Source organism: Propithecus coquereli, unplaced genomic scaffold (genome assembly GCF_000956105.1).
Source record: "Propithecus coquereli isolate 6110/MARCELLA unplaced genomic scaffold, Pcoq_1.0 Scaffold388, whole genome shotgun sequence".
NCBI lineage: Eukaryota > Metazoa > Chordata > Mammalia > Primates > Indriidae > Propithecus > Propithecus coquereli.
The window spans coordinates 2,105,457-2,118,584 of record NW_012149596.1 but is presented as its reverse complement, the minus strand read 5'-3'; the positions used below and the strand labels follow the sequence as shown (position 1 = coordinate 2,118,584).

Sequence of the window (13,128 nt, the reverse complement as noted above, 5' to 3'; positions counted from 1 at the left end):
GAGCATCTTTTCATATGCTTATTTGCCATCTGTATATCTTCTTCGGTCAATTGTGTGTGTGACTTCCTGGCAAACAGTTCTTAAAATCCTTAGAAACTCCAAAGTGCTGTCTTTTTGTATGCTAACGAGCTGGCTGCCTCTAGGTAGCTTCAGGATGGGGGCTGGTCACCAGAAAGACCAAGGCATGATTAGAGGTTTGGTACTTTTAGCCCATCCCCCTACCCCTGGGGAAGGGAGAGGGGCTGAAGATTAAGTTGATCACCCACAGTTTAAGCAGTCATGCATATTGGGAGCTTCCGGAGGTGCCTGGAGGGTGGCACCCCAGGGAGGGCAAGGAATTTCTGTGCCCCTTCCCCCATGCCTCACCCTGTGGGTTTCTTCATTTGTTTCCTTTGTATTATCCTTTGTAATACACCAGCAAATTTGTGAGTTCTGTGAGCCACTCTAGCAAATTAATCGAACCCAAAGAGAGGGTCATGGGAACCCCAACTTATAGCCAGTTGATTAGACGTTCTAGAGGCCCAGACTTGCAACTGGCGTCTGAAGGGAGGGGAGTCTTGTGGGATTGAGCCCTCAACCTGTGGGATCTGCAGCTATCTCCAGGTAGATAGCGTCAAAATTGAATTGGATTGAAGGACCCCCACACAGTTGGTCACAGAAGTCTTCTGCGTTGGTTTTTGTTGAATGAAAGAATAGAAAACACACTTGTGTGTTTTTTCCACTGCCAGAGAATGTTTAGATTTTTTTGCCTGTTTTTAATTAACTTGTTATTAACAAGTTTAGAGCCTTTTTTAAACTCTTATCCACAGTGAAAAATTACATCTTACATCATTACTTAGCACACATGGACTTGCATGTAGTATGTATATGTGCATTAAAATGATGTTAACTAAAGTTTCACAAAACAATATTTACACTTACTCCCTGGGATATATTCTCATGTTTTCTATGATTTCATTTTTTAAAAGCTGTTGTATTTCACAGCCTGACAAACAAAACACTCATACAGTGTCCTGCAATTCATAGCACCCCACACCATGCTGGTACTGCCCCCTCACCCTCTCATACATCCACATGGCTTCCTCCAGCCCCTTAGATGCTTAAGTACTCCCTCTACCCAGTGCACACACTGCTAGCTTTGCCCCATCTGGGCATATGAGGAAAGCCTCATCAGTATTGTGAAAGTGAGTCATCGCTGGATGGAGCTTTTTAAAATTAAGGTATAGGCTGGAGGGTACCTGGCTGCCCCAGACTTAGTGCCTCAGCTGAGATGTCTTGAGGTTAGAGTCAGGTCTTCTGAGCATAGGAGTTTGGAATGACAAGTTTTACAACCCAAGCCTGCTTTCCCTCAGTACCTGATAAAGAGGTAGTGTGCTGAGGAGTTCTTTGTGGGAGTACCTAACTTCTTATTTCCTTTTTTTCTGGGGTCTGTGGGCCTACCTGCCTGAGCCCTTTCTGACTCTTGGCCAGGTTCAGACTGTCACTGCACATCCCTGTTCCTCTCCCTCCTCGCAGTTTGCAGAGCAGTCCCTGATGAAGAATGCCATAAAAACATCAGAGGAGTCATGGATTGAACAGCAGATGCTAGAAGACAAAAAACGGGCTACAGACTGGGAGGCCACGAACGAGGCTATTGAGGAGCAGGTGGCTCGGGAATCCTACCTGCAGTGGCTGCGGGATCAGGAGAAACAGGCCCGCCAGGTTCGCGGCCCCAGCCAGGTGGGTCATGGGCTCTGTCTCTGGCCTGGCCAAGAACTCTCATTACTACTCATACTTTGCCCCCAAATGAGCAGGAAAAAATTAAGCAGTTTTGACATCTGGGAGGGAAGGAAGCCTCCAGCCCCATCTATAACTTATCTTGGCCTTAGTTTTGGCATTGTGCCTTGGAACTTTCCATATGTGTGCAGAACAAACACTTAAGGAGTAAGAGAGGGTGGCCGCTGCTGCTGGTGAGATGAGGGAGCGATGAATAGCTTCAGAGAGACAAGCTTTTGTTGAATGTCCTTGTTTGCCAGGCCCTCTGCTCAGGATGTAAAATCAGATCCACCCTCTCTGCCCTCAGTGATCCTGTCTGTTGAAGGAGACAGATTCATCGATGGGGCCCTTGACCCTGGCTGGGAGACCAGTGGAGGTGGGACCTCTGGTCAGTCTTCACAGAGGAAGGTTGAATTGTTAGAGCAAGAAGGAGGCAGGGCAGACAGGCATCTGAAGAATCACAAGGAGTTTGGAGTGATCCCAGATGTTGGCAAGAGCTGAATAATTTGTTCAACAAATACTAAATATTTACTGCAGGCCTGTGCCAGGCACTGTTCTCAGTATACATAGGTGAACCCAGCAGACCAAGATCCTTATCCTTGTGATGCTCACATTTTTGCAGAGTGAAACAAAATAAACAATAAACATAATAAATAAATTAGTTGAGAGGTGGTATGGTTGAAAAATGTAGAGCCAGAGAAAGGGGGCTGAGTAGGGCTGAGTGGGGATGGGAGTTCACAGTATTAAATAGTGTGGTTAGGGTAGACCTCAGCAGGAGAGGGTTGAGCAAAAGCTTATAGAAGGTGAGAGAGTTAGCTGAGCACATATGCAGGGGAAGGCAGAGGACCAGCACACCTGGTGTGATTCAGGCACAGCTCAGAGGAAGGCCAGTGTAGCTGGATAGAGTGTTGTCGTAGATGAAGTCAGAGAGGTGGTGGGGCCAGATTGGGTAGGATCTTGTGGGCTGTGGTGAGGCAGAAGCCATGGGAGGGTTGTGAACAGAAGCAGCATGGGATCTGTCTTAGGATTCACCAGCATCCCCTTGACTGCTGAGTGCAGAATGGAGTCTGGGGAGTGAGGGAGGAAGCAGGGGACTAGCAAGGGGAGGTTACTGCAGAAGTCCAGGTGACTGGTGACAGTGCTGGCTGGCAGTGGAGGTAGTGAGAAGGGTTTGGATTTGGGATCTATTTTAAAAGTAGAGCAACGTTTTCTGTCAGATTGGTGGTAGGGATGAGACGGAGGGGGAGTGGTTTAAGGAGCTTCACCTCTGTCCTGGGAGGAGCTCTATGGTCCACTGTGTGAGTGGGAATGACGGTGGCCTATGTAGAAGCTGTATCATAGCCACAGTCCTGGCAAGGGAGGCAGCACTCAGGAGTGGAGCACAGGAGGGTTGCAGCGGGTGGTGTAGTCCTTACCACTTTTTCCTTCCCCATTGCAGCCCCGGAAAGCCAGTGCTACATGCAGTTCAGCCACAGCAGCAGCCTCCAGTGGCCTGGAGGAGTGGACCAGCCGGTCCCCGAGGCAGCGAAGTTCAGCATCTTCACCCGAGCACCCTGAGCTGCATGCTGAGCTGGGCATCAAGCCCCCTTCCCCAGGCACTGTCTTAGCTCTTGCCAAACCTCCTTCACCCTGTGCACCAGGTCAGTGACTTGCTCACAGGGAATGTGCTGGGGTTAGGAGGTATTGCCTGGGTCCTGGGCCCTACGTCCTACCTCTGAGTGTCCTTCTGCCCCAGGTACAAGCAGTCAGTTCTCAGCAGGGGCGGACCGGGCTACTTCCCCCCTGGTGTCCCTCTACCCTGCTCTGGAGTGCCGGGCCCTCATTCAGCAGATGTCCCCCTCTGCCTTTGGTAAGCTTCCTCTGTCTGGGGGACAGGGGCCAGCTAGGAGTTGAGGAGGGACTGGAAGAAGCAGCAAGTCCTGAGAGAGCGTTTCTATAGCCTCTAGTTAAGAAGAGAAGTGCTAGAAGGAATTTTTCAGGCCCAAGAGATTTGCCCCAGAAAGGGTCTATCTAAGTGGGGTTTCACAGCCCTAAGGGGCCTTCTCCTTAGAGAAAAGAACAAAGGGGGAGGAGAAGGAAGGCAGAGAGCGTTCCATCATCTTTTTCCTCTTCCTTTTGCCCAGCAGGTCTGAATGACTGGGATGATGACGAGATCCTAGCATCGGTGCTGGCAGTGTCCCAACAGGAATACCTAGACAGTATGAAGAAAAACAAAGTGCACAGAGACCCACCCCCAGACAAGAGTTGATGGAGACCCAGAGACTGGACACCGTCTCTCAACCCCCACCACTCCTGCCCTCCGGTGCCACCCCACCTTCTTTGGCTTTCTTCCCTCTTGCCTTCTCCCCGTCTTCCCGTTCTCCCCTCTTTTCCCTCCTCTCCACTTCCCTCTGGCTGGCCCACCCCTGCGCTCCCTCTCATTGCTGCTGCCACCACCACCACCTGTCTCTCCGTCAGCTGACGTGCCCTGTTGCCCCCCCAACCCCGCACAGCACCATCCCTGCATTCCACAGGGGACTCGGGCAAGGGTGCCGAAGGTAGGCAAGAGGCACACAGAGACAAACTAATTGGCAGCAGCCAGGCAGCCCCAGAGGACAGAGACATTCAGACAGAGGAAAGTCTCCCTATCCCCCATTCCTTCCAAGATCAGATAAACTTGTCACCTCCCCCGAAAATGATGCCAGGGAGGTGGGAGGAAGAAGTGGAATATTTCCCTTCCCAGTACCCCAAGAATGTCTGAGCCTTCAATGTTGAGTTTTTTCTTTATTAAATTGTACTTTTATCTTATAAAATCAACCAATCAAAAATGATATGACAGCATTGGCTCTGTGAAGGCGGCATGTCTTTGGTTTGGGGGCAGGCAGGCCATGGGGCACGGAGGGGTACAAAGATGTGGGTTGCTGTCTTCTGGCCTCTAGCTCCATGGAGGTGGGCAGAGGGCCTAGGGTGTAAGCTGGGGCAGGGGGTGAGGGTGGTAGGTGTCAGACTGGCTTTGGACAATGAGACCCTGACCTTGCTGCATTCCTTTTGCTTCCACCACCACCACTAGTCTCTATGGAATCTTGGAGTGGGGAGCATCTTTGGGATCATGGCCACCACCCAGGATTTGAGTGTAGGGAGTGGGAGCAGCCTCGGCAGATGGGGCACCCGTGCCCTGCAGGTGTTGACAAGATCCGCCATCTGTAATGTCCTTGGCACAATAAAACCAAATGTCAGTTTCCCTGAGCGGCTCTGTTCTGTGTGGGGCAGTGGGTGGGTGGGCCTCTGGACAGAGGAGGCAATGGCACAGGTCTTTGGCTTGACTTCTGAGGTCCGAATGCTCTCCAGTAGGGTCTGTCTGGCACCTTGGAGTTCATATTTAATCAACCTGCTGCTTATTAAACCTTATGGACCTATCTCCACCAGAAAAGCTCCATCTTTGACTGCTGCCACTGCTCCTGCCCCTGCCTACCGTATTTCCTGGGGGTGCGATGGGAGCAGAGAGAACTATGAGCTTGAGGGCAGAGGCTGAACTTCTGCCTGAATCCCAGTTTCTCTGCCTGCCTGTCTCACCATCAATGCTTGCTCTTTCCTTGTTGTGATCTGATAAGGAAAGGCTTTGGAAAAGCACAATTGGTGCTTCGTAGCAGCATGAATTTAGTGGAAGTGACCAAAGGGGCCTCCCCCACTGGGTTTTAGAAGGTGAGGAATGGCTAAATCCTTTTGTTCATAACTCCCAGTCCTCTGACACCTCTGTCCCTGTCCTGCCAAGGCAGAGAAGGCTGGCTGGCCCCCAGGTTTTCTCAAGCATCTTTTTCACTGTGCCTCCATGACAGGGTCCCTGTGGAAGGATGTGTGTCTGGCTCTGCAGATGAGGGTGTGGCTGGCTGAGTGGCTGTCTGCAGGGTGTCTCTGGAATCTAATGGTCAAGCATATGTATGTTGGAGAGTTGGTTTCAAACCTTCCTTGGCATTTTCTAACCGTGTGGCCTTGGTCAAATCATAGCCTTTCTGAGTTTCGAGTATCCCATCTGTACAAGAGCAGTGGTTAATATCTGCTACTTCATGCTCTGTCTGGTTGTGAGCATTGAGAGAATGTATATGGTCAATATGATATACTGCTGGGCACAGTGCCTGGCACATTCTGAGAGCACAAATGTTAGCAAGTATTATTATTAATAATTATCCTATTATAGAAGTTTATGCAACATTTGGCCCCTGCCTGTCTCTTCTTGCCGTTCTGGTTTCCTTGGCCTCTGCCTGTGCAACTTGCCATTCCCTTGTCCTGAGCCACCAACCTTTGTCTTTCAAGACAGGTAGAGGATCATCTTCTGAGAAGTCCATTCATGTTCTCACTTCTATCTACAAATATCCCCAGTAACTGTACTATAAATAAACTTCCTGGGCAGGGGCTTTGATGCCTTACTTACCTGTATTTCTCTAATATCTGCATCCCCATCAAGGCCTGGCAGGCTTATAGTAGACCCCTGATAATGTTGGATGAATAAAGGAGAGACATGTATGTATTTGCTTTTTGGGTGTTGTCTGTGTGTGTGACTGGTGAGTTCTAGTCTTCATGTGCATCTCAGTGTCTCCAGTCGTGTGTGTGATGAAGGCTTGTTTCCAGGTGTGTCAGATGGTGACTGAGTGTGGGACTCTATCTCTTGACAGTTTGTGTCTGTATCCTAGACACGTGCATGTCTGCGTGGGTCTGTCTGTGACAGTGCATCTGTGGTTTCTGTCTGATGGGATGGAGGTCCGTTTGTATTCCTGTGACAGATTCTGGGTGGCTATTTCTGGACAGTTTGTTTCATTGATAAGGCTGCATGTCTGATGGTATATGTGTGTCTGTGACCAGGTCTCTCCATGTCTATTTTTGTGACACTGCCTATCTGTGTGGCTCTATCACATTAGTACATGTCTGCCTTTGAGCAGTGCATGTGTGTCTCTGGAGCATCTGTGTATCTCCCTGTGACAGACTCTGCGTCTCATTTCTGGGACAGTACAAGTCTTTCTGTGACAGTACATGTCTGATGGTGCCAGTGTGTTTGTGACAAGTTCTGTCAGTGTGTCTGACAGGACATTTCTGTGGTCACATGGCAGTGTAGGCCTCTGAGTTTCTGGAGTGCCTGTCTTTCTGTATTGGGTATCTCTCCGTGTCAGTTCTAGGACATAACCATTTTTCTGACAGTGTGCCTGCCTGAACAGTGTATGTCAGTCTGTGTGTGACAGTGCATGTCTGTATGCATATCTAGGACAAGTTTCCATGAATGTGTCTGACAGAATGTGTGCGTATCTCTCATGACGTTTTTGTGTATCTTTGCAGTGTATTTCTTTCTGGGGTGTAGGGCCTCCTCTGGTTATTTTTCATAAGTTTGTGTCTTAGGGTGTTTTCGTACTTCTGGCAGCATCTACCATGTCTCAGTCCCTGTCTCTCTCCCGGAGGAGTGCAGCCCCATGCCACCCTGGCTGTCTGTCCACCCCACCCCCTGCTCTTGTAGATTCCAGACCCGCTGACTGGGCCCAAGGCTAAGTCTAGCTAGTTCTTTCTGGGTTAAGGGCTCCAAAAACACACCGCAGGCAGCCTCCTCCAGGCTTGCCTTTGCCTGGCGCATCCTCCCCCACCCCCGCCCCCATCCTGGCGTCCTCCCCCACCCTCGCCCTGGCCATGGTTGAGGGGGTTACCCCTCCCTGGCTACTGGACAGATTCTTCTAGGGCCCTGGCTTCAGTTTCAGAATGAAGGCCGCCAGTAGCCTGGAGGACTCCGGTGAAGGGTGAGAAACACCCTTGGAGACAGGGGTCCTGGATAGCCACAGGCTCGAATTCTTAGAAGCCGGGTCTGGCGCTATCTCTACGCTATAATCTCGCAACGGCGGCAAACCAACTTCCTAGGAAAGGAGCCTGCGCAGTTATTTTTTAAGTGTATATATACACACACACCACCACCACCACCACCACCACCAACAACAACAACCCAGCGCAACAACCAAAACAGACGCGGTTGCTGCAGAGGGATTCCCAGAAAAGGTTTCCTCTTCAAGTGCGCCCCACCTCGCGCCCCCTCATTTGCATGCAGGCCCCGCCTCCTCGGAAGAACCAGGCGTGTATTTGCATAAGGGAGTACTTGAAACGTTGAGGGTGGTATGCAAATAAGGGCTGGCTCCGATTGGCTGGGGTACAGCAGGTGCCGCGTCCGGATTGATCAAAGTCAGGTGGGCGGGGCTGTCGCCCAGGGTGACTCTCCCGGGAGGCGCGTGCCCCGGCTCAGTAGCGTTGGGCTGGCGCGCGCGGTGAATCTTAAGGCTGCGCTGTCTGCGGGCGCTTCTGGGCCACCAGTTTCCCTGCCTTCCACCCTGGCGCCCCCCAGCCCTGGCTCCCCGGCTGCGCTGCCCCGGGCGTCCACGCCCTGCGGGCTCAGCGGATTCAGCGGACTCAATCTGCGCAGCACCTCCTCCATGTTGACCAAGCCTCTGCAGGGGCCTTCTGCGCCCCCCGTGACCCCCACGTCGCCGCCAGGTGAGCGCGGCCTCCCCTACTGTGACCAGGCGGGGTGGGCTGGAAGGTGGGTGGCGGCGCGGGGGAGGGAGTCGCGGCCGGGCTCAGCACGCCGCCACCCTGACTTGCTCGCCTCCGCCTGCGTAGGAGGCAAGGATCGGGAAGCGTTCGAGGCCGAGTACCGACTCGGCCCCCTCCTGGGCAAGGGGGGCTTTGGCACCGTCTTCGCGGGACACCGCGTCACAGACCGACTCCAGGTATCCACCACAAGGGTCTTGGGAGGGTCACGTGTGTGTGGCGGGGGTCCTGGGATGCCGTTTGGCCGGGGAGTGAGCCTGCAACGTGTGCAGTAGGGTCATAAGGACCAGAATCCGGGTTGCTAGGGGTGTGTGTGTGTGTTTGTGTGCGTGGCGGTCCAGGTGGGTATGTGGGGGGGGGGTAGGGACTTTCATGGCAGGAATTCTGGAGGTTCAGGGAGTTAAACTGGGAAGTGGGAGTCATGAGGACTGTAGACCCCGGGATCCAGAGGATGTGTGTGTGTTTGTGTCCGTGTATGTGAAGGTGGGGACCTAGATCTGGGATTTGGGGGATTTGGGGAGGTAGATGTCCAGTTTGATGTCGTGAGGACCAGAATCCTGGTATAGAGTTGCAGTGTCCTGGAGCTAAATAGGAAGATTGAGGGCTTGAGATGCCAGGAAATCTGGAACTCTGGACTCGGGGTGAGGGGTCCTGATGGCCTGAGAAGGGAGAGCCCAACAAGGGAAAGGATGGTAGGAGAGGTGAACTCGGTTCTGGGGACTTGGAGGGCAGGGGAGAAGCTTTGACTCATTATGGGTTGTAGGGTGGTGTGGTTGGGGACCAGAAAGACTAGAGTGCTGGCTGATGGAGGGGCACTAGAGGTGGGCAGAAGGTCTAAACTGGGAGGAGTCTGGGGGTCACCTGCTGGCCCCCTTACCCCGGCCCTCTTCTCTAGGTGGCCATCAAAGTGATTCCCCGGAACCGTGTGCTGGGCTGGTCCACCTTGGTGAGTATCTTTGGAGTCCTTCCTGGCCTATCTACTCCATCATTGACGACGAATTCACCCCCTTGCTTTTCCAGTGGATGTGTGATTCCCTAGGCCCTGTAACAGTGAGAACACTCCTACCGGCCCATGTTTATTCCCTTGGAGAGACATACAATTCTGATTCACCCCAATTCCCCCTAGAGCCCTGGGTTCTCTCCTTTCTCATTCTCCTTCCAAACACTGCTTTGGGGACTGCCCGCAGGGCATGCTGGTGGGGAAAGAGGGGCAGAGGTCACTGGTTGCCATGGTGATGGTGGCTGCTTCTCTTCTGCAGTTAGAGCGCTAACGGACATCAGGGCGGGTCTGGGCAAGTTGTAGAGGTGGGAGCGCCCCCTGGCGGGCCCTTGGGAAACTGCGCCTGCGCAGGCCGTGGGACCCAGAGGGAGAGGACGCGCCTGCGCAGTATCGGAGTTTTTGCTTCGTGAGAAAACCGGTCTGCGGCTGTGCAAGTCAGCGGCCTGACCGGGAGAGGGCCCCACCTCAGGCAATAAGGCTGCTTCTGGCCATCAGTGTGTTTGCGTGGGGCTTCTAGAGTCGGGAGAGGGGCTTTTGTGGCTGGTAACATTTATGACTTTTACTGAGCGGTTGTAGGTGCTACGTGACAATGACAAAATATTACGTGATAACACTTACTGAGTTCTTACTTTGTGCCAGGACCTTTGCAATTAATCACTCTCAGCTATTTAACAAGTATATATTGAGCACGTACTATATGCCAGGCACTTGGCAGAATATTACACCATATTTATTCAGAACTCATTTTGTGCTCAGTCCTTTTTTAATAATTGCTTTCACGTATTTAACAAATGTTTATTAAGCCCTACCCTGTTACCAGGCACTGTTCTAGTGCGTGAGATATGTCAGTGAACAAAACAAACTATTAAACAACAATAGTGTTTATTGAGTGCTAACTCCTTGTGAGATACTATGCTGTAGAGTGCCTTCATCTGTTTAACAAACATTGAGCACCTACTCTGTGTAAGATACTGTTATAATTTCTCAGAAAATGTCAGTGAACACAACAGAAAAAATGTTACAGAATAGTGCTGCTTCTGCCAACGGTCTTTTGTTAAGAACCACTTTCATTTATTCAAATATTTACTGATCCTCTGCTACATGCCAGATGTGGATGTGTGTAGGTTCTTTGCTCAATTGACCTTCTCAGTGACTGTCTGAGTCCTTAAGACAAGGAAACTGAGGCCCAGGAAGGGAAGTACATAGTCAGGAGTCCAAGGGGCTATGACTTGAGCTTAGGTGAGAAGTCAGCCTCAGCCTCAGCCTCAGCCACTAGCCTGATGTTTGCCTTCTCTTTTCTTTCCCTGCTTCTCATCCAACCTCCAGTCAGACTCAGTGAGTTGCCCACTCGAAGTGGCACTGCTGTGGAAGGTGGGTGCAGGCGGTGGGCACCCTGGCGTCATCCGCCTGCTTGACTGGTTTGAGACACAAGAAGGCTTCATGCTGGTCCTTGAGCGGCCTTTGCCGGCACAGGATCTGTTTGACTACATCACAGAGAAAGGCCCACTGGGTGAAGTCCGAAGCCGCTGCTTCTTTGGCCAGGTAGTAGCAGCCGTCCAACACTGCCATGCCCGTGGAGTTGTCCATCGCGACATCAAGGATGAGAACATCCTGATAGACCTCCGCCGGGACTGTGCCAAACTCCTTGATTTTGGTTCTGGTGCCCTGCTTCATGATGAACCTTATACTGACTTTGATGGTAAGGTTTCCCTAAATCTCATTGGGGGGGGATTATTTTTACCTTTTGACTTCCAGTGGAGGGTGTCTGTACTGATATCCAATACTGGGAATTCTTGGCCTTGCCCTCGGTTAAAGTCCATCTTCTGACAGTGCCCTAACCTTGTTTGAGGCTCTTATTTTCGTGAGGGGATCCTGTTACTATCCTGAGCCTTCTTTTTCTGGTAAGGGGATCCTAACTGTTGCTTTTAAGTGCTTTTATTCTGTTGTGGGGATTCTGCTGTTATTATAGCTGCTCTTTTTTCTGGTGATGGGCCCCTGCTGTTATATTTTAAAAGCTACTATTCTGTGAGGGTACCCTGCTCTTATAGTGAGTGTTCTTAACTGTAGTGAGGGGACCATACTTCCTGGGGAGCGTGGGGTGGGAGAAGGGCATCATCACAGAGTGGTCTAAACCCCCCTGGCTTGTGTGCAGGGACAAGGGTGTACAGCCCTCCCGAGTGGATCTCTCGACATCAGTACCATGCGCTCCCAGCTACTGTCTGGTCACTGGGTATCCTCCTCTATGACATGGTGTGTGGGGACATTCCCTTCGAGAGGGACCAGGAGATTCTGGATGCTGAACTTCAGTTCCCTGCCCATGTTTCCCCAGGTGAGGCCCTACTTGACCCCAGCTCAGAAGATTCCATCCCTCCCAGGTACTGGTACCCCCTACTGACTGCTAATCTTCCCTGTGCTTCTTGACCCACAGACTGCTGTGCCCTAATCCGCCGGTGCCTGGCCCCCAAACCCTCTTCCAGGCCCTCACTGGAGGAGATCCTGCTGGACCCCTGGATGCAAACACCAGCTGAGGAGGCACCCCTCAATCCCCCTGAAGGAGGCCCCACCCCTTTGGCCTGGTCCTTGCTGCCCTAGGCCTGGTCAAGAGCCCACTGGTCAGAATAGCCGTCCCATGGCCGTGCTGCAGGGATAGATGGACACTCATTAACCTGGTTTTACAGGTCACTAAAAATCCAGTATTACTAAGGTCAGGGATTGGGGATCAGGGGTCAGAAGACAATGTAAGCCAAGTCTGCCCAGTCCCCATCCCAATTCTATGAAGGAGCCTTCCTCCCAGAACCAATGGTCCCTTATTCTGGAGGGGGGAACTTCTTGCTTCTCATTTTGCTAAGGATGTTTATTTGGGTCAAGTTAGTTCCATTCTGAGCCCCGGGACTCTTATTCTGATTACTTGTCACCCCTACACTGGCACCTCCTACCTACTACCACCACACAAACTTAGTTCACACGCTCTTATTTGGGCAAGGGTGCTTTCCTTCTAATACCCCAGTAGTTCTTATTTTAGCAAAGGGACCGTTTCCCCTAGCCTAGGGTCCCATATTGGGTTAAGCTGCTTGCCTACCTCAGCCCAGGATTGCTTATTCTGGGGGAGGTAATGCCCTATTGTTATCCCAGGGCTCTTTTTGGTGAGGGGATCCTACTTTGTTATCCCAAGTGCTCTTATTCTGGTGAGAAGAACCTTACTTCCTTGTTTTGGGAAGAAATGGGAGATGGATACCACCTGACACCACCAGAGACTAGGATGGGATGGATGGTATTTTGGGGGGATGGGCTAGGGGAAATAAGTTTTGCTGTTTGTTCTCCTGGGTCCCCCTCCCTAACTTTTGCAGATTCTTGCTGCCTCCTCCTGAGCCAGTATTGTCCAGTTGCTAAAATGTAAATACTTACATATTAGGAGGAGGGGAGCTCCAAGTGTGCCCTCTTCTCCCCTCTCCCTCTGCCTGGATTATTTAAAAAGCCATGTGTGGAAACCCACTATTTAATAAAAGTTAATGGAATCACAAGCGACTGACCATTTGTGAATGTAAGGTGTTTGTGGAGCATACACCAGATGCTGACCCAAGAGGGAGATGAATTACACCTTTCCGTTGTCTTTGGGAAGCCTCGGTCTTATGTTGCCATTCTAAAGAACTTTTATGGGTTCGTTGAAGCTGGACCACAAAGAAAAACTGTTGATTTCCCCCTCCAGCTCTTATGTAGCACCCCGTACATGCGGAAGGGCTCTGTTGGAGATGTTGTAGACATTGAAGATGTTTGGGGTCCCAGGGGAGGGAAGAAATCCCTTTCCTGTTGGAGAAGAAAAG

General features: G+C 51.4%; 2 protein-coding genes across 4 annotated transcripts in view; both read left to right on the top strand.

Annotated features, from left to right (window-relative positions):
• The window catches only part of OTUD5 (OTU deubiquitinase 5), a 28,626-nt gene extending 23,646 nt beyond the window's left edge, over positions 1-4,980 (top strand). Inside the window, exons 6-9 of one of the 3 annotated variants that reach the window (XM_012652346.1) lie at positions 1,516-1,719; positions 3,194-3,395; positions 3,491-3,604; positions 3,879-4,980. In XM_012652346.1, the coding sequence (XP_012507800.1) occupies positions 1,516-1,719; positions 3,194-3,395; positions 3,491-3,604; positions 3,879-4,003 (645 nt within the window). In that variant the 3' untranslated portion in view covers positions 4,004-4,980. The remainder of the gene's footprint in view (positions 1-1,515; positions 1,720-3,193; positions 3,396-3,490; positions 3,605-3,878) is intronic. The other 2 variants (XM_012652347.1, XM_012652348.1) reach the window with 2 other exon arrangements.
• Positions 4,981-7,839: 2,859 nt separating this feature from the next.
• On the top strand, positions 7,840-12,825 carry PIM2 (Pim-2 proto-oncogene, serine/threonine kinase). The gene is made up of 6 exons (XM_012652345.1): positions 7,840-8,250; positions 8,377-8,486; positions 9,203-9,253; positions 10,634-11,006; positions 11,460-11,636; positions 11,736-12,825. Exons 1-6 carry the CDS (start codon positions 7,878-7,880, stop codon positions 11,897-11,899), a joined length of 1,248 nt encoding a protein of 415 aa, XP_012507799.1. The 5' UTR covers positions 7,840-7,877; the 3' UTR covers positions 11,900-12,825.
• The last annotated feature ends 303 nt before the right edge of the window (positions 12,826-13,128 follow it).

Bases quoted from the DNA above. Each gene is read 5' to 3' on its own strand.
- PIM2 (XM_012652345.1), top strand. From the start codon at position 7,878: ATGCAAATAAGGGCTGGCTCCGATTGGCTGGGGTACAGCAGGTGCCGC. The intron at 9,254-10,633 runs GTGAGTATCTTT...TCCAACCTCCAG, and splicing joins TGCTGGGCTGGTCCACCTTG to TCAGACTCAGTGAGTTGCCC. The intron at 11,637-11,735 runs GTGAGGCCCTAC...CTTGACCCACAG, and splicing joins CCCTGCCCATGTTTCCCCAG to ACTGCTGTGCCCTAATCCGC.